Consider the following 19,926-nt stretch of genomic DNA (forward strand, 5'->3'; position numbering starts at 1 on the left):
TAAACAGAGACACGTGGTTGGTAAACGATACGGATTTAGAGAGGAAGATTATAAAATATTGATAAAAAATACTTAAGTATTTAATGTCATTAGCAGTGAACTTCTAATCCTCGTGAAAATAGGACCTGGACGCTAGCTAGCGCTGGTCTAAATGCGAAGTGCCCAGCGGACAGCTAGGGGAGGCAGGGCTGTACTGGGTACACAGGAGGATTTTCTGTAGCCTGCATCTGGTCGTTGTGTTTTAAACGACTTTGTATTGACAAAAGAAAGGTACATTCTGATGAAAACTCACTGAAACTGGCCATACAGGACAAGGCTAATTCAGTGCAGCTAATAATCATGAGTACGTGTTAGTACAATATTGCACTCGCATAGGCCATACAGTCGTGTGGAGTAAGCCGAGAAGTCTTGACATGGATGCCTGTCTCTTTAAAGGTCTGGCAGCTGTTTTCTAGTGTGTCTGGGTAATGTGGAAATCCAATCCCGGTGTGTTTTTTTAGTGGAGCGGGTTTGAATGAGACGGGTGAACAGCCCCAGAGCTAGAGAGGCAGAGAGAGATGCGTAGGTACTGGGAACCCTGGAAACAGAACTCGCTAACCTGGGAATTAGCTCTTCAAAACGAGCGCCGCTGAGTCAGAGGGAGTCATCTTCACAAATCCTGCAATAAGGGACAACAACAACAACAAAAGACAGGCATTCTGTGAAAAGAAACGTGGATAATTAGCACGGCTGGCTATCTTTCCTTCTGACCTGTTCGTTTATAACCCCCGCTTTCCTAGCTCAAGTCATGACCCTGGAGATCAGGAGCTGGGTTTTTGGCATTGTTACAGTTCTGGTTATTTTTCTTATTTTAGTGGATATTTCCAAAGTTGAGGAGGAGATTGGGTAAATATTTTTTTTTTCAAGTGTTTTGATTTCTTAATCATATATGGCTAACCTGACACGTTACTTTTTGGACAGTGCTAATGGGTACAATTTACATATTTTGCTTGCTGTATAACTACAAAAATACGCGATGTTTTGACTATTTTAATCATTTGACTTGAACGACAGGAGCTACCTGTGCAAAATCACGACGGGGAATTAACTCAATGTATTTATTCTGTATGAGCATAAACGTATAAGTAAGTTGTCTACTGTAATGAATTAATCATTTATACTTGCTCCTATTAAAATGAGTCTTCTTTGCGTCCCTTTCCATTGATTTGCATCGTTTTCTCTCGCTAACAGCACTCACTAGCAGTATGTGTTTGTTAGCAGACGAGAGGTCGCCTTTGTCCAAGGCGATTTCCAGAGACTAGGGTCTGTGAACTATGCATCAGACGCACAGTTCACTGGAGACACAGCACAGGAGGTAAAGTGACTTGCTCAGCCACACACTGAGCCTGGATCTGAACCGGGGACCTCGTGGTTACATGGCCCCAACCAGTGGACCACACAGCCTCATTACTTTATATATCTATCGAGTGTTTCGCTAAACATATCGCAAAGCATTTTTCAATATTGGAGGATACACACACACAAAAAAACGTAGTTCGTTATCACAGCGTCCATGCTTGTGGCAAACGGCTCTACCTGATGAGATCTCATTTAGGACCGGACTCGAGGCTACCACCCTAAGGTGGTGTCGAGTATGATATTAAAGGCTGCGTAATGTGGACGCTAAAAGCATTTAAAAAGCATACACTACAAAAAGCATTAACACGAGCATTAGCGAATGTGATGTATAACTGCTGTAAATATAGCCCGGTGAAATCGAATGACATTGGAGCCTGTAGCACAACTCGTCACAGAGGAGTGGAATGTCTCGCTTCTGCATGAAATCGTAAACTGTGTAGCCCACCACTGACTGCAGCCGGGAGACTGGAAGCTATGCACGCAGTGTGAATCGCGGAGAGTTTTGTCTGCGTTTTATTCCATCTCTGTCTATCTATTTTATATATGTTTATATATCATTTCTCTCTATGTATATTAGTGTAGTTGCCATGGCATCAAAAGCCTACAAGTGTCTCCACTGTTCAAATACACTTTCCCTTGACACAAGAATGTTCTACCGAAATGCTTCTGTTACATTGTTTTGTAAAGGTTGTTCCTATGAGTGGGATGCACAACCCTTATAAAATATAAATGAATTTCTAACAAAGACAACTGCATATTTTACATACCTTTCATCTATAGGGGGTTTGCAGCTGCACAGAGTAAGCAAATAGGTAACGCGTGGATTTCCATTATTGTAAACGTTTTATTTTCTTGCAGGATTCCTGAAGGCAGTGACTCTGGGAAACGAGTGATGAGCAGCTTGCAAAGCAGATCCAGCAGGTCTGTTGCTTCTAGCTGTCTGTCTCTGGGCGCTCCTGTGCATTTCTCTTTATCTTCATATGACTGAGCTAACATTTCAATGTAATCTTGCAGATAATTTGGTGATATTTGAAATATCCAGATTCTCATTAAGACACATTTCTGATACTGATCTCAGGCAGAAAGAATAATACAATGCAAATGAATGAACTGGTCACCATGGAAACAAAAGGAATAGCTCCTGCATAAAAGGAGGAGACCTTTACTACCTGCCGCTTGCCTGACTCATGCTTTGATTACTTTGTATCTCAATTAAAACATTAAACAAAACTCTAAGCCTAGTCTTCTGTATGAGCTAACCTACTCTGTAGGATTTAGCTAGATGCTGTAGTGATATAACCAGACTATATACACGTATAGGCATACAGTTTGGCTTAATTACTGGAAATCACTGGATTCAGGTTTTCACATGGGAGATTGATGCCCAGAGACCTCACTGCAGATTGTTAAAAAAACAAACAAACAAACAAACAAAAACAAAAAAAACGGTATATTGACAGTTAAAGGCATTGCCACAAAAAACATCCCATGGCTGTTCTGGTAAATATATTTTTCTTTTTCCTTGACTGTTAAGCCTTTGTTTTGTTTTCATTGTTTTGTTTGTAACACTGCTGAATGCTGGATTCAGTTAAGGGACTGACTGTAAAACCACAAAGGCGACAGGATTTGTCAGAATGGTCTCGGCACAGCAAGGGCCCAGTGTACTCCCAGAGTGGGTCTGCAGAGAGGCAGGAGTTCTTAATTAGTTAGTTAGTCTTAAAGAGTTAGCACTTCCTGTGGGTTGTTGAAAGTGGTGCAGTCTCCATTCAGAAAGGGGCCATAGACATCCACTGCTTTTCACTATAGATGTGAGAAGGGGGTCTGACTGGAGCCGAGGCCCAGATGGGAGAGAAGTGTGGGGGTGGGCTAAGGGGGGCAGGGGATGAAAGGTGCAATATGTAAAATAAAATCTGGAATTTGTTCCACATTCACTGTTGTATTTGAAGTTTTTCTTGCGTGCAATTATGACTTGTCTCACAGTTTTGTGGTGAAGGAGTGCCATGCGGTTTGCTGTAAGCAGTTCCCTAAGGATCACTGCAATGCAATGCTGATTTTCTTTTTCTTTGAATGGTAGTGTTGTGCTGGCTTGGTTCGCTGTCTTACTGTATTATTGTTGATGCTATTCAGAGATGCTGCGGCTGACAGAGACTCCACTGCCAGGACTGGAGTCAGTGACAGTAACAGCAGCATTGTGCCCGCTGCTCCAGAATGGAGGTTCAACAAAGATGTTTCAATCAGCATCAGGTACATGCTTAATAAAGCTGCAAGCCTTTCATGTTAAATTGAAGTACAAAACATGTGATTTACTTTACCCCTAAAAAGACTGCCTGCACAGTTCTTCAGTATTGTCGCGTTCATTTAAAGGATTCATTGAAACACCCGAGCACTGTACAAATGCTCAGTTCACTTAGTGTAGTGGGTCAGAGTTTAACACATGGTCTGCACTACTGTATTTTCATGTTGGTGTTGCCTTTACAGAAAGAATATACTGAAGTTCCTGGATGCTGAAAGGGACATCTCGGTGTTGAAGGGGAATGTACAGGCCGGTGATATTATCCATTACGAATTTGACAGAGAGCAAACCATGAACATCTCTGAGAACTTGTACCGGCTCCTCCCCAGCTCGCCCCCTCTGAAGAAGCAGCACTTTAAACGCTGCGCCATCGTGGGGAACTCAGGGATCCTGCTCAACAGCGGCTGTGGAACAGAGATCGACTCGCATGATTTTGTCATCAGGTATGCCATTCTTATAAACTTGCAAGGGCTGCACTCGGACCAAGGAACCTGCAAGAAACAATACTGCCTGTCGTGCGGGTGGTTGTAAAGGCAGCAGGAAGTGTCAGTACTTCATTCAGTTCCGTGTTGCAGGTGCAATCTAGCTCCGGTGGAGGAGTACTCCAGGGATGTGGGGCTCCGGACCGGGCTGGTGACGATGAACCCCTCAGTGGTGCAGAGAGCCTTCGAGGACCTGGTCAGCGAGGTGTGGAGAGAGAAGCTCCTGCAGCGGCTGCGAGGGCTGAGCGGGAGTGTCCTCTGGATCCCTGCCTTCATGTCCAAGGGAGGGGAGGATCGGGTGGAGTGTGTCAATGACCTGATCCTCAAACACCACCTCGACGTGCGGACTGCCTTCCCCTCCCTGAGGCTGCTGCACGCAGTGCGAGGGTAAGAGGGCTGGCAGCCTGTTGTTAATGGTGTACCAGTTCACTTTCATTCCCCAGATCAGTGTAGGGTGTGTTCCAGGACCGCGCCCCATAGCCCTGCTGTTGATAAGATTAGACCGTGGCACAGCATTGACCCTCCGGGGGATTTCGTGCCTGATAGCGGATACTGTTGCTAATGCACATGCTCGTTTAAGTGGGTCAGTGCGTCTCTGCTGGCCTCTCCTGGGAAGGCAATGTGTGATGATGGCTGTTAAACTTTGACATTTTCTGGCGGAGGTTGCAGATTTATATGAATTAACAAACAACTTACAAAAAATAGGTATTGGTTTGTAGTGATTTCCAATGGAACACTGTAGTAAGTTTGCAGACATTATTTTAAAAGGAAAAATGACCCACACACTGAAAAGGTCAGGGCTAGGTTAAAATATCCTTAACATGCCATGTACAATGAGGCTTTTTTCCCATTGCAGCTCCTCTCACACTGTGTGAATGGGCCCTTTCTTCTGCAGTAACAGTCCCGTTACCTCTGGATCAGGTGATCACAGACCCCTGTGTAAAAGAGAACCTGGTCAAACAGACTCCTTGCTGAAGCAGAGCCAGTGTAGAACGCACACACTGCAGCGTTTGTGCTGAAGAGGACAACTGCTTCCTTGTGCTGTAAATAGAGCAGCTCCAATGATTTCCTGGCCTCTGATCTGTACCGGGTTCCAGGGGGTGCTGGCAGCACTGCGGCTGACTCCCTCCAGAGTAAACGAAGTTCTGAAAGCGCGGGTCGAGGAGCCGCCCTCACTGCAGAATATCAATGCCATAGCTGAACTGACAGCTTTGGACCAAGTGTGCCGCTCTATGTGCCTGTCTCTCTCTCTCTACAATTACCAAGCTAAGAGAAGAAACAAACTGGTCCCAGACCTTCCACTGCTTTTAGTTTTGTTCTCATCTTGTGGTCACCATAATTCATTGCTACATGGCGTTGAGGTCGAATGTGTTTTCCATGTAATCCTATAAAAAAAAATACAATTTAAACACCACCCATGTTAACTGGCACTACCCAAACATGAATCTGTGTTACTGAATTATTATTATTATTATTATTATTATACCCTATCAGGTACTGGCTGACAAACAAGGTTCTGATCAAACGCCCAACGACCGGTCTGCTGATGTACACGCTGGCCACTCGATTCTGTGACGAGATCCACCTGTACGGCTTCTGGCCATTTCCCCAAGACCAGGACGGAAACCCCGTGAAGTACCACTACTACGACAGCCTGACGTACGAATACACCTCCCAGTCCAGTCCCCATACCATGCCCCTGGAGTTCAAGACCCTGAGCAGCCTCCACCAACAGGGGGCACTCAAACTCCACATCGGGAAATGCAGTGCAAGGCTATGAATATCAGAACGAGAAGGAAGGATGACCGGCAGTGGGATCGGTGCTGATTAAGGGCACAGCATTGTGGGTTTGTACAGGAGGTTAATCTACTGTGTAGATGCAGTGAAGGGAGATATTGGTAGTTAGTGCAGTGACTGTGTTTATCTGCATCAGTAGAAATGAAAGTAGATCTGCTGGTTAAACTGCTGTGCTGCTGTTTAGAGTTATACTGGAACCAGCTGCAGGAGGTAATGTGCTGGGGGTGCGCTGTAAGCATTATTGAGATCACAGTTCAGGAAGGAGAGGTATGCGGGTGCAGGAGCTGATTTGGTTGGTTCCATTCTGTTAGATTTATGGGGGGGAGATAAATTGATCATACATAGCGTGTAATGGGTCAGCCTCCAACACCCCCCAGTTTCCAGGTGTGTGCCTGAACATTCTGATCTGATTTTCACTTTAAGCAGGAGAACATTTGTCCAGTATATTATTAAAAGAGCCTTTGATTGATGCCGCACCACTTAGCCACCAGGTGGCGCATTTCACCAGGATGCAGAGGTTCAGTGCGCTTGGTGCTCGGGAGTCCCAGATGGGTCAAGGTGTTGAGGACCAGCGTTGTCTGCTGTTTTTCAGTTTGTTATTGTTCTCTTATTTAATTCAGTACTAGCTCTGTGTTGCCAGTGGGTTCACTGTATAAATAAATACAGTGTAATCAGCACAGGGCAAACAAGCACACAGGAATCGCCTGGACTGCAGTGGCTGAAGAGGTAAGCCAAACTAATTGGCTTGAACCGGCATATCATTATTGTTAATGTTGTTGTTATTAAATTAAAATGTTTTAATTCTTGGGGAGAATAAACGTGTCCTTCTTTTAAGCTTTGAATAAGGAGGAGTTTGGTTTAGAGGCTCAATGATATGCTGGTGTCTACACTGCTGCTCCAGAAAGTGGCAGAGGATAAAACCAAGACTTGTGATCCCCCTCCTGTGGAATAATTCCATGATGCAAGCACTTCCAGTAGAAAATAGGTGGTATATTTGGTATGATGCAGCAGTGAAAGATGCCAAATGCACTAATTCACGTGATGCATAAAGGATTGATTCTTGTCTGGTTTTGATCACTCTAGTGCAGTTTTTGCAAGTTGTCTTATTTTGCGTCACCTGCAAATCGCGTCTCTCAGCACAAGGTGGCAGCACTTGGTCGCAGATAGAATGTTCATTTTAGAGAGGTGTAAAGTATTTGCTTATGCTGCTGTAAAATGTGTTTTATACAATAGGTGCAGAACTTTCAGGTAAGTGTATGTAAACGTATTTAAAAACTCAGCTTTGTTAATGAAGTTAATGAAAAACTCTTAAATACAAACCTGTTTTCCATTCTAGAATGTCACTATGGAATGAACTTGCTCCTGTTTCTGCTGACGCAGTCCCCTGCTCTTTATTTTCAATAAATCCGTCAGAAGAGTGAGGCCACATCAGACTCCCCCTGAGCTCGTTCCCAAGCAGCGCACACTGCAGTGTCCCCACACTCGCTGGCTATGGGGGTCACAGATTATGTCATGCTTTAATAGGTAACTATTTCCATTGGCGTCAGGACATTTACAACACAAGAGCGTAACACCTCCATTTACAAACAGCTGCAACACAGATTCTTTTTTCCAGTAATAAAAGACAATTGTTTCCATTTAGCATCAACAGCAATGTTAAAGATTAAGTATTCATTGACAAGTGATTTGCATTAAAACAGAAGTGTTTTTTTTTTTTTTTTTTTTTTTTTTATATCCTGCAAGTTTAGTTTCCTGGAATTATTAGCCTAACCTGAATCTCCAGTTGTGTCCAGGATCTCCTCATAGTTCTGTGAGGTTAAGCCCCAGTCTCTGATGTGTATGTGCGCATTTACTCATATGTTTGCTTTCACTTTTTAAATCAAGTTTACATGAGAAGCCGGATGCACCCCACGGGCACAGCAAACCTGAGTTGCAGTCATGTGATCCATTAGCTCTAAGGAGAGGCTGATGACTGCAGGGTTAATGCGTGGAGCCTGTGTGCTGTCTCATTTCGGAAAGGTGTCACATTTCATGACATGCAGTGCAATAATAGCTAGTGCATCATTTATTGCGTTTGTATGATTTTAACACCAGCAGAGCGGCGCTATAGTTCATTTTTATGTTCATAAGGAGTCAGTAAATCACTAGATTTATTATGGAACACTATTTAGCCATGCAAGTTTTTTCCAGTTATTGACATATAAATGGTGTTCCACGTGATCACAGCACTAGAGGTAACTAAAGGGCTGTTCAATACTAACCTGTTTTCCCGACTAGATTTTCACTGTGGAATGAGCCCGCCCTTGTTTCAGTGGAGTTCACACCTACAGTATAGTGGTATTCAGATCCATTCGCTTGTTTCTGGTTTGTTACCAGGTTACCTACAGGAATGTGTCTGTTGAAGGAGGTGAGGGGTTGTCTGCTTACCACCAAGCTTGAGGCTGAGCAAACACCAAGGCATGTCTCAGGTGTGCAGAATCAAAGAGCCGCTCACCAGAGACATGCAGTGCGTTTCCTCTTCATACTCCAATCTGAGTTGGCATAGGGTCGATTAGATTCTGAAGCAGGCACTTTTAGAGCGGATGCGTTTACAGTACAGAACAAAGCTGTCCTAAGAGCTAAGCTGTGTCCAAGCAGCTTAAAAGTGGCTATTGTAAACAGGGTCATGGAAGCCCCCTGGGTTTAGCCATGCCCAACAGCAGCTGTCTGAGGGGGTCTGTGTCCGTGCTGCAGTCTTGTAGAAGGATCAGTGGATTTTGTGGATGTGTTTTACACCATATCGCTCTAGTAAAATGTCTACATGGTTATTTTTTTAAGACAAGCTTAAAGTCAATATAAAAGTATGTCATGGTGAATAATTCTTAATTTCTTTTCTGGGACGAAATGCCTCAGAAAGTCTTGTACTAGTGCTAAAGACTTTAAAAAACAATTCCCTAAACTGTCTCTCCGTCAGTACGTTTTTAACACTGCCATCAAGCCTCTGAAGTGCTTGTCCAATGCAATGGGCCAAAGCTGTGGAATGCAATGCCTGCATCCATTCAGCACACATGGTCAATGCCTCTGTTTACTCTGAACAACTGTTTGTTCAGCATGGTTTCTAACACATACAGCTGCTGCTTTATTTGCCCTCCTGTTTGCACAGTGTCAGCTAAGTAGCTGTACAAGCTCACCCAATTGAATTACTGTTCTGAAAAACTTAAGACTTTTCCTGTTTAAATATTTCTAAACTAGACAGGAAATTAGGAAAGGGGGTGGGGCGCGCTCCCGTTTCCATTTCCAGTGTCCTGCGTGAGAGGAGGCCCACGTAACGAAGCAGAAGGGTTGGTGAAATAAAGGGTTGCATAAATAAACAGACATCACTGTGATCTGAGTAGCAAACTGAAGTGGCCTTCTTGTACTGATGCCCTCATATTGGATCTGCTGCTACCCTTGACCCACATGTAGAAACATGACCAGACAAACAAAGGGGACCATTCTGAAGCACTGGATCTACAGATTCAAGCAGCGCTGCCTTTGATCAGTGCGTCAGCTTTAAATTGATTTATTTTACATGCATGGGATTTGTACCCCAAGAAATAGGCATGCATGCGATTAGTGTGCATTGGTGAAAACATTTTGAAAACTCGCTCAACGCGCCAGGTTATACGAATCCAGATCTCACATGGCATCAAGTCCTGTGATCTCAAAGAAGCATGCTGTTTCCTAAGAGGGCTCCTTGCTGAAATGGGAGGGTTTTTGGGTTTTTTTTTTTAGCTCCTGATTTAGTTTAAAATACAGACTGCAGACAATCAACAATGGTCCTGGGTAATTTACAGCATTATCTTCAAATGCAAGCCTGTGATATTTGAATAGAGAAACTTGCCATGACCAAAGCTGTTACACCACATTAAACAAGAATGGTTATTCAGGTCACTGCTTGGAGTCATGTCCTGCATTTAGAACGTGGATAAATAATTCAGCACACCCCCTCAAAGCATGTTAATGATTTCCAAGTTTGCCTGTGCTGTAAAATGTAGATTTTGTTTCCTTTAATAATGCTGTCTTCATCTCTAAATGTTAAGTGAGTTTTACCCTTTTGCTCTAGGAGCAGCACTACATATCACTTGGTCATTTATTCATTTTTATTTGAATTATTTCTTGTTTCAATTGAAGTTAAATGAAAAGGGTTGAGGATAGGGAACTGATAACTTATATCTCCATTTCCAGTGATGGGTTGTTGTTATAGATTTAGAAGCTTTTTGCATGAGTTAGACAGGTCTGAATTTGGGATGGGTTTTGGAACCAGGAATCGGCCCCCGGGCCCAGCCTCTCATACATACTGCCACAGAGCCATACTGAATCCAATGAGAGCTCGACATAGAACAAGTAGTACACACTGATAGTGCAGAGATTCTGTGTATTACAGACATTTTCCATTTGTTCAGTACAAAATAACACACCACTCGACCGAGCTTTAAATAACTAAGACCCAGAGGAGCTTCTTGAATACAGTGTACTTGGCATCTTAAGGACAGGTACCACTGTTTTCCCAATGCTGATCCATTCAAAAAGGCAAACACTAGCAACTGTCCCGTCACCTTTATTTATTATGAAGATTGCATCAGCGAGTATGAAGGTTGATTGATTAGGAGAATTTAGTCAACAGGTAAAAATAATTTATTGGCAATGTACAATGATTCCAGTTCAATCAAGGAACCAGAAGAAAATAGGCAGACGCCACATTTCAAAACACAGAGATACTGGATTTGTGCACAAAATAAATTTACACTAGACACACAATGGTACTCAAACAGTAGAGGATGACATTGACAACATGCAGAGGGAATGATCTCTTTAATTCAATTTAGAAACCTACAGCCGTCTGCTCTGTGAGGCATCTTAAAATATTCAATATTAATCCCATGAATTATTTTAATAAGGGTGAAACAGTTTGGTACAAAATAATGCATGAAAAACGATATATTTGTAGCGGCTACAGCACACATTATCTGGAAAGAAGGAACACAGTGTCATAGTGTCTCTCGGTTACTTCCAATAACCATGTATGTAGTAGTTTACTATGTCTTAATGCACCACTCAATGCAATGCTATGAACAGACACCTGAACAGGTGGAACAAAAACTTCAAAAGAAGTGTAACAGCATTATATTCACTTACAATGAAGATAATACAGACATGTCTATAACAAAATATAATAAACAAGATACTCCAGTTATTGAAAATATAGCATTTATAAATTCCAGTTTGTTAGTGGTTGATATTAGAAAAGGAATGAGGCTAAAAACACCACACAGCAAGTCAAGAGCTTCAGATACAACTGAGCCTGCCCGTGGGCGATGTCACCCTGAGCGTGCTCAAAGAGCACATGGCAGAGGAACAGAGCGAATATGCTAATGAATCCACTTAATATTCGCTTCATATTGATAGGAAGAGTGGAAAACAAGAACCAGCAGGCTCATGCCAATGGGCTGGAGCACACTGCTACATTGCTGTATTGGCACTCTCCAGGAGAAAGGGAGTGGGAATTACTTGAGTAATCATTTATCTACTCAATGTTTTAAACACAACAGTTTTTACCAAAAATTAACTGAAAAATCTAAAAAATATCCCAATCCTACACCAGGAAAGCAACCCAAACTTCACTGAACAGTGTTTCTGATTAAACCCAGTGACTGAGGGCACAGCCGTGTGTCTGCGAGCACTGGTAACTGCTGTGTTTACAGCCATGCAGTTTTGCAAACAAGCAATGAAAGAACCGTATGAAATAACATGCTACAGTTTTAGCAACTTTTTGCTAAACTTTTTTTAGCAATTATTTCATTCATGTTAACTGCATTATCTCATCAAACACTTTGGCAACCTGCATTATATTTTGTTTAGAAAGAGATTCAATAGTAAAGCAAGTTACTAAAATAATTTCACAAGCCCTCCGCACACAATCTAAAATAAAAAAAAAGAGAAAGCTAAAACTGCAGCACTCAAATAAACCCACACTACTTTGAAAAAAAAAAAAGATAATGGTTAACATTAGAAATGAAAAAAACAGCCTGGCACATACTGCATCACCATTACTGAATCCCTGTGTTAAGGTATCCATCTGGCTGTGTTGCAGGATATTCTAGCAGGGCTCTTGAATCATTACCACGGTGAACTTCAAGGTTACTTTAAGCTAACTGGCAGGGAGGGCTGCCAAGAGAAGGTCTTGGGAGAACGTTTCTAGGCAAGTTGTTGGCATTACAGCGACAGGTTTAAGAGCAGTGCAGTAATGCCTGGAAACATCCATAGCAGCGTGGTGACATCATGTTACCCAAGAACAGCAGCAGCAGCAGCAGCATAGCAGGTGCTGGCTGGATGGACAACCCAGCAGGTCGTTACAGAACTAGCCTTGAGGTTCTGCGAGTCCACAGGTTACTGAAGGGATCCAGAACACAAAGCACTTCACAGCGGTTCAGAACTGTGCACGACAATCTTTAAATGGGTACCTTGCCACATAACTTCCCCCATTCATGATAAGGCAACATTCTCTTGTACTAATTCAAAAAGATTTAAAGATCTAGTTTCCTAACAATCATCAGCCCTAACTGCAGCTTTATAGGATAGCTCCCAATTATTCGCAGTCCTAATAATACAGACTTGGTGACCCCCTTAGTGCGGTTCTCTTCTATACAGGAATCTACATGGGGCACCTTGTACAGTTTTACATACACAGTTAGCGGTTAGTAGATATGGAATATTCTGTACAACAGAATATCCCATAATCAAAAGTCACATTGAAATCACAATATTTAACATTTTTATAGCATTTCTCACACTTGTATACCCAGACAAAACAAGATTATATATATATCATACATACATACATACATACATACATACACACTTTTATACCCCTATGCAAACAATTATTTTTGTTCAGAAAGTTCTGTTTAAGATTGAAGATAATTCTATCTTTTTTTTCAGTGTTAAGCTTGAAATACAAGGTATTTAATTACTGGTACAGCATTAATTGCATGTTGTTTATGTATTGTTTTTGATTAACATTTAATGTTTCTAATGAAGGGGACCAGTAGGCCAGTATTTCATTGATGACCAGGTTACCTACAGGCAGCCTAACCTATTTGTTCCATTAGTATTATACACCTGCCTGTCTGTGGAGAATAACCCGAGATATCATGTCAATTGTGTTTCTTTTTTTATGACAGATACTTCATTTACAGCAGTGTAATGTTGAGGATAATAAACAGAAAACTCAAGTCGTTTGTTTTGTGCCAGAACGCAGCAGTGGAGTGACTTTGCGGGGGCCGGCTCAGTTCACGCAGCCCTCTTCACCTGAAAGAAATGGAATTAGAAATGTTGAAGCAATGCATCAGCTGCTCTCTACTTGTCTGCAACATTAAGGTCAAACCTTTACAAAACTGCCCAAAGAAGGCACAAGAGTCTGTCTATTTCAATGTGGTTTTACGAGTTTTATAAACAGCACATTACGCAATACCAAAGTCATGCGATCCACATGACATTTGGGATTTATAACAACCGTCAGCAAAAGCCCCTGTTGATCATCACTGAACGCCATGGGTTAGCGGGCTGCAGTACCTGAGAACAGACACGCTTATGTAACAGTCAGTGTGGTTACATACACACAGGAATTTGTTTTGTGAAAATAAAGAGTTGTTAAGATGACATTATTGGATTACCTTTTCAGAGTACATTTCAGAAAAGCTGCTTCTGTGCATGCAGCTGCCACACTGCTGGACTGTATTCTTTTCATTGAATACGTTCAGAGGGGACCGAAGCTTAGTGTTAATCCACAGGGCTGTAGCTTTGAATCTCTCCACAGCCGAGCACTTCCACCAAGCGGCTTGACAAACAAGAAACTGCATCTCAAGAACCCTTTTCTCAATTCCAAGTCTGCAGCTGAACCTATGTGAATTCCTCTACAAACCTCACCCATTAGAAGAGTCTACCTCAGCCCAGCTTCAAGAAACATGTGAGACAGTGTAGGTTAGAAAGATCTGTAAACAATCTTAAAGGGTTGTTGTAGGGTTGGAGGTCAAATCAGAGGAGTATAAAATAATCTTTGAGATACCAGGTTCTGCTTGTATCCGTTTGATAGCTGTGCTGGGGTTGGCGAGGGGGTGGGGCACAGTACAGTCATCTGCCCTCCGGGTCTCTGGTCACTCAGCTGGTATTCAAAACACCATCAGCTGACTCTCTCCTCACTTCTCGGCCACACAATATATTCTTTCTAACAAACCGATGCAGTCTGATTCACAGCATTGCTTAAAACAGTTTATGTTTTAATAAAAATAATATGCAAGGCCAAATTACTTAAAAATGCACAAACCACCATATCAGATCATTCACATCTACACTTGTTCCATCAGCTGGGAATAAAAGGGCCATTTTCTACCACAGCCTATATAGGCTGCAAAATGACATGACTAACTGAAGAGGTTGACGCATGTTTGGGCTAATGCTTTAAAATTACCTTAAGGCGTTAGCCAAATCATTTGTCTGCTAAAAGCCAAAATACCTGGACTTTTAATGTGAGTATTATATATGAAGCATAGGGTCAAATGCTAGTGTTCATTTAATTTAAAGAGAATGTGGCTTTAAAAAGAAGTGGGGAGGGAGTTTAAATAACAAAGTTAAGAGCTGAGAATGGATAAAATGCACAAGCAAAACAGGATGGAGGGGATCGGAAAGGAAGTGTGTGCCAGAGCAGAGAACAATGGCTAAGGAAGGGCAGGGCACAGTCCAGGACTAACAGGATCTGTACAGACACTGCTGCTTAACTCCTGTAGCCCCGGGTCTCGTGTGCATTCACAGCCAGCGAAGTGACCGCATGTCGTTTGCATTGCACACAATGCGATTAGGTTCCTCCCTGCAAGAGCAAGAACTGAAAGCAGGATTTGAAATGAGCCTCTCACAATGGATATGCAGCCTCGTAATGTCTTTTTAATGCTACTACCATTCAAAATATATAGATCTGCAAAAATAGAAATGCAAGCTAAGCCTTAAACACACAGAAACAGTGAGTTCATTAAAGATTTGCAGAGCGTGTGGAATAGTCCTGTCTCGAATATTTCAATGTTCAGCATACTCTTTCCTCTCAACGTTTCTGCATGAATGTGCACTGGTGGGTCCCGCGGGTGAGAAAATGAACAGGTGTAACTGGATCCAGGGAGCTCAAGGCTGGCCTCAGAGCGCTATCGTTCACTGATAAGTGTAACTGCCGAGGTTTAAATACATACCCGCCACACACACAGGACTGATTCAAACTCACAATATGTATTTACAAAATTAAACACTACAACATGTAATTTAAAAAAGCACATTCGCCATGCTGGAGTACACTGCGTCCTAAACAAGACACAGCCTCTTTCTACATCTCTGAAGGGGTTATACTAAGTTTGCTCATTTTGATAAGCAAACGTTTCCATACCAAAGTGTTTGAAACGTAGACCACACAGAAGTCTCCATTCCACATTCCAAGAATTCTTTGCTTTTTTACCCCAAATATAGACGTTCCTTTGTGATTCGTGGAGGAACATGGAAGTGAACACTCTTTAAATGATTATTCTTCTCTAGTCAGCTTTAATGACGCAAATAACTCTGTGGTGTCTGTTTTGATCAATTTTCTAAGTGTGTAACATTTTTCAGATTCTTGAAAGAGTCACAGCTTCAGATAAATATTTTAATAAAGGGTGCTGGAAACTGACAATTTGGGTGAACGAATGCAAGCTGCCAGTACATTTTAAACCCTGTTTTCATGCACCTCGCTGCAATAAAGAACAAAGTTGGCATTGTTTTATTTCTGGGACACACATGCCCCTCGTAAGGGATGCCAGTCTTTTACTCCCCCAGTGGTACCCTCGGTAAGGGGCAGTCGTGCTGACCGGGGTCTGGAAAACATGCAGTTTTAAAACACAAGAGAGTGCGGCTAACATATTAATGGGCAGCTTGTGATCCTTTTGCAATGATTAGAACAGGCCACCTATCAGACTGAAAAGTAGCTCTGTAATAACTCATTACACACTCAGAATTTACATACACTGTATCAAGCTTCTATTGGCTCATCTACCAACAGGCAAGCCTTTCTTTTACTTGATAGTCATTAAGAACAACATTCTTGAATAGAACCCACATATAGCTGCACACAGTGACAAAACGCTGCAATCGGCAAAGCCCGTGGCAATGTGAACACATGCTGCCTGACACCTCAGCTCTATTCTGCTCCTTTAACGTTCAGTGCTGTAAAACGTTTGTTGCTGGTAGGAATTGTTGTAAAGGTCAGTTGGTTTAAAATGACATCAAAAAATGTTGTAGATTGGCAAAAATCTTAAAGGACAAAAAATAAACATTCAGCACAGCTTACAAATAGTTTACAAAAGTAGAATTTGATATCAACAGGTTATTCTTGAAAAGGCTTTCTGGGAGGAACGGTTTTTAGCTCGTTCCCTGGCAGCTGGAGTCATGCGGGAGCCCGCAGGTGGTGCCGATGTGAACCCTACCTGTATTTCACATCAAAGAGAGTGGAATCCTCATCTTCATCGTTATTATCTCCATTCAAAGGAGCCATTTCCACTCGCTCCGCCGGCGTTGTGATGAGGTCATACTTGCGCGTCTTCCTTATCTTTCTTCCAGACCTATTTTTACAAAAAGTCATTAAAAAAAAACAAAAAAAAAACACAACACATGAAAAACGTGCACATTCAATTGCTTCTTCTTGTAAAAACAAACAATCGGATGCTGCATTTAACAATGATGAAACATATACCAAACATGAAGCCTGACAGCTGCTACAACTGAGAGATGCATAAACATGCGGTCTGTCTGGGTCAGGGAGTAAAATGAGCATATTCGATGAATGAATGTACTATGTTATTATGCTTTTGCCCGTTAAATACATTAATTGTTTAAAGCAAACGCGACACTGTGCACGTATGAGTCGAACAGCAGCAGATCAAGCCACTCCCAAGTTTAATCTGACGCACCTGCTTCGGCCTCACCTGCAAACACCTGTCATGCTAAAACTGAAATGACTCCAGCAATGACTTACTTCCGTACTTCCACCCTTCTCTAAACATTTAACAATCATACTGTACGTATTCCTTCCGAAGCTATGCTTCTATATTAATTCATTTTCATATATCTTGGTAATTGTTATGATAAAGTATTTTCTGTATTCCAAGGGTAACTGCTAATAACCTGGGGCGACCCATCTGTTCTTCAATCACCTAAAACCTGTATTGGTGCTTCACAAGAGTGTGTTTAGCATACAAATTCAAGGATATTTGACAGGACCCGCTGCTGTAATGTCGCTGTAATTCATAAAGGACACTTAAGCCTTGAGTTTGAAGCAGCAACCCTCCCGACTTAGCTTATAAGTAAATGAAATAAATAGTATGACGCACAAATCATCCAGAAACACGCAGGCAAACAAAAGAAAAGATGAAACCCCTAAAACAATGTGCTGTTGGAGGAAGTAACAATCACAGCAGAGACATTAATTACTTTAGGGAAAATTAAATATAATAACAAATATTTACTGCGATTGGATTATTAGAATTATATATATATTATATATATATATATATATATATATATATATATCATACACACACACACACACACACACACACACACACACGATAAAAAAAATTAAATACGAAAAGTGTCTTTAACATTAGGTTACAATGGCAAGGCTGGGGACATATGGTTATCACACTAATAATAATAATAATAATAATAATAATAATAATAATAATAAATCTTACCTGAACACTTTAACAACCAAACAAGTGATAAGAAAAGCAGTGAAGCCGCATACGATAAAGACAATATTTTTCAACGTGGGAAGGTCTCTCAAGATAGCAGAAATGTTGTCCCCGAAGGGAAACGTGTACGTGGAGTTGGTCTGATCACTGCTGTTCTCCAGAATTGATGCTGTTGAAGAGTTCCCTGCTGGGGTCTGCAGGGACCCCAGGACCCCCCACGTACCAACTATTACCAATATACAGGTAAAATAGAAAGGATACATTTTTACGCATGAAATTGTCTACACCTTCTTATATTTGCAGATTAGTTCTCGTTATCTTTTCTTTTTTAGATTCAACAAAACAATCTCCGTGTGTAGACTTCAGTGTCTGGCTTGTCTTTAGTCTGCTTCATTGATGTACTGCTCATAAGCATGTGTTGCCCAACTCGCCTGCCGAAAACGGATGCGTCTTCAGTTATTAAAAATCAGTTCGCGTTTCCCCTCCTATGGTCCAGACGCTCTCTTTGGCTGCTCAGTCTGTCCTCACTCTACAAGTAGCGATGTTAATGGGTTTTATGTGCTACAGCAACATGTCCTCAGAATGCTGGCCTTCTGTTTTTTTAAACAAATAAATGGACATGTGACTTGTCTTCGTCCGGAAGTGTTCTTGCACAACGTTGCATTCTGTTATTTGGTGTGTATCAGCGTAGGCGGCGCTAGGGTTATGTTTACTGTGCAGAGCGAAGGCTTATCAAGACGAAAGAAACCATTAGTAATGTTGTCTTAATTGTGTCTTGTGTTTAACCGAGAACGGCACCGCATTTAAAATGCTGCCGTCTGTTTAAACTAGAAACAGCACAGCACTCTCTAATCTTGCTACCCATGGTTTTCCTCAGCTTTTACTATAGAGAGAGAGACGATACACACAGACTTGTTCGAAGTACAAATTGTATATTTCGTATTGCCTCTTTCTGGTATTAAGATCACGGCTGTATCTTTGGTGCCTTTTAGGCGTAGATGATTATACCGCAATGAAAGTCCGGGATCACAAAGGGTCCGTATGTTTTTAACAGCTGTTATGTGTTTGCACCCTCATTAATGCTCCTGTGTTATTTCACCCCTGGGAGGATTTAGACCACGTTAGTAATCTACCCAGGTAAATTCTACAGTGATTTTGCGCTTTCCCCATGATTATATGCATTTAACAAGGGAGGCAGTCACAAGCATTTCCTCAAGACTTACTTCACTACTGCCTGGGAAGCAACGGCACTGAGCCTTAAATTCATGTGCATCAGCGGAATGAGCCCCGTTAATGCGGATATTAAAAGATGAAGAACGCTGCAGTCCTGTAATATATGAATAGGAATAGGAAAATAATAATATAGGAATCTAAATCACCCTGTGCACAGCAGCTGCTTCTAAAACATTGCAACACCTGTACGTTCAAAGGCGTTTTCCAATTCAGTTGCCAAAAAAAAAAAAAAAAAACTATTCATAACCCCCTTTAGTTTTGCAAGGATGCATCTGTGCTAACAGTATCCTTTTCTTCTTTCTTGAGTTCTTTCAGTGAAGGGATTTCCTCTTTGGAATGGGCTTCCTGTAATCTCTGAAGTTCTTATCACAGAAGAAGTAAATGATGTGATCACGATCACCAATAATAACTAGGAACTGGAACATGGATTTGCTTGTTTGTTTTGGATGTTTTTTTTGTTATTATTATTTTAATAGCAGTATTGTGTTATTGTCGACAAGACAGAGTGGTTGGCATCGAGTGCGCTACAGTTGTGAATGCTTAAATTTTGACAGAGGGAGAAACACACATGTTGCAAATCAAGGGAAGATTTTTCAAGATACTAACCTTAAAAAGGCTATGTACGGTTGTAACTGGATCCCCAGTACCTCAAACTAATGAGTGTTGTTAAAGCATTCTCCTGTTTCAATATGATGTTATAGAGTAAGCACCTTCACAATACATTAGGGTACATGTTAGTGTCCCTTTACCTTTAGATAACGTTTACAAACATTCTGATTGGTTCTTTTTGCAATTCTAGATTGCTTCTTTTTGTAATTCTAGATTGCTTCTTTTTGCCTTTCCAGATTGCGTCTTTTTGCAATTCCAGAGTTCAGTAGTTGCTCTTCTGTTCTTATTGTCTGCAATAGGCATACGTCTCTGGATTGTAAAAAATGTCTTTATA

At 41.6% G+C, this 19,926-nt stretch overlaps 2 protein-coding genes across 2 annotated transcripts; one reads left to right on the forward strand and one right to left on the reverse strand.

The window, feature by feature from the left end:
* The first annotated feature begins 656 nt into the window (after positions 1–656).
* On the forward strand, positions 657–6,776 carry st8sia2 (ST8 alpha-N-acetyl-neuraminide alpha-2,8-sialyltransferase 2). Its single transcript, XM_041218034.1, has 6 exons — positions 657–885; positions 2,257–2,319; positions 3,526–3,642; positions 3,877–4,134; positions 4,267–4,560; positions 5,668–6,776. The coding sequence occupies exons 1-6, from the start codon at positions 788–790 to the stop codon at positions 5,951–5,953; spliced, it is 1,116 nt and encodes a 371-aa protein (XP_041073968.1). The 5' UTR covers positions 657–787; the 3' UTR covers positions 5,954–6,776.
* A 5,993-nt stretch (positions 6,777–12,769) lies between these two features.
* Positions 12,770–18,407, reverse strand: LOC121294687 (membrane protein FAM174B-like). The gene is made up of 3 exons (XM_041218675.1): positions 17,751–18,407; positions 16,485–16,619; positions 12,770–13,299 (listed from the first exon to the last, which is right to left on the reverse strand). Exons 1-3 carry the CDS (start codon positions 18,011–18,013, stop codon positions 13,296–13,298), a joined length of 402 nt encoding a protein of 133 aa, XP_041074609.1. The 5' UTR covers positions 18,014–18,407; the 3' UTR covers positions 12,770–13,295.
* Positions 18,408–19,926: the final 1,519 nt, after the last annotated feature.

The sequence above is a fragment of the Polyodon spathula genome, chromosome 19 (genome assembly GCF_017654505.1).
Source record: "Polyodon spathula isolate WHYD16114869_AA chromosome 19, ASM1765450v1, whole genome shotgun sequence".
NCBI classification, from domain to species: domain Eukaryota; kingdom Metazoa; phylum Chordata; class Actinopteri; order Acipenseriformes; family Polyodontidae; genus Polyodon; species Polyodon spathula.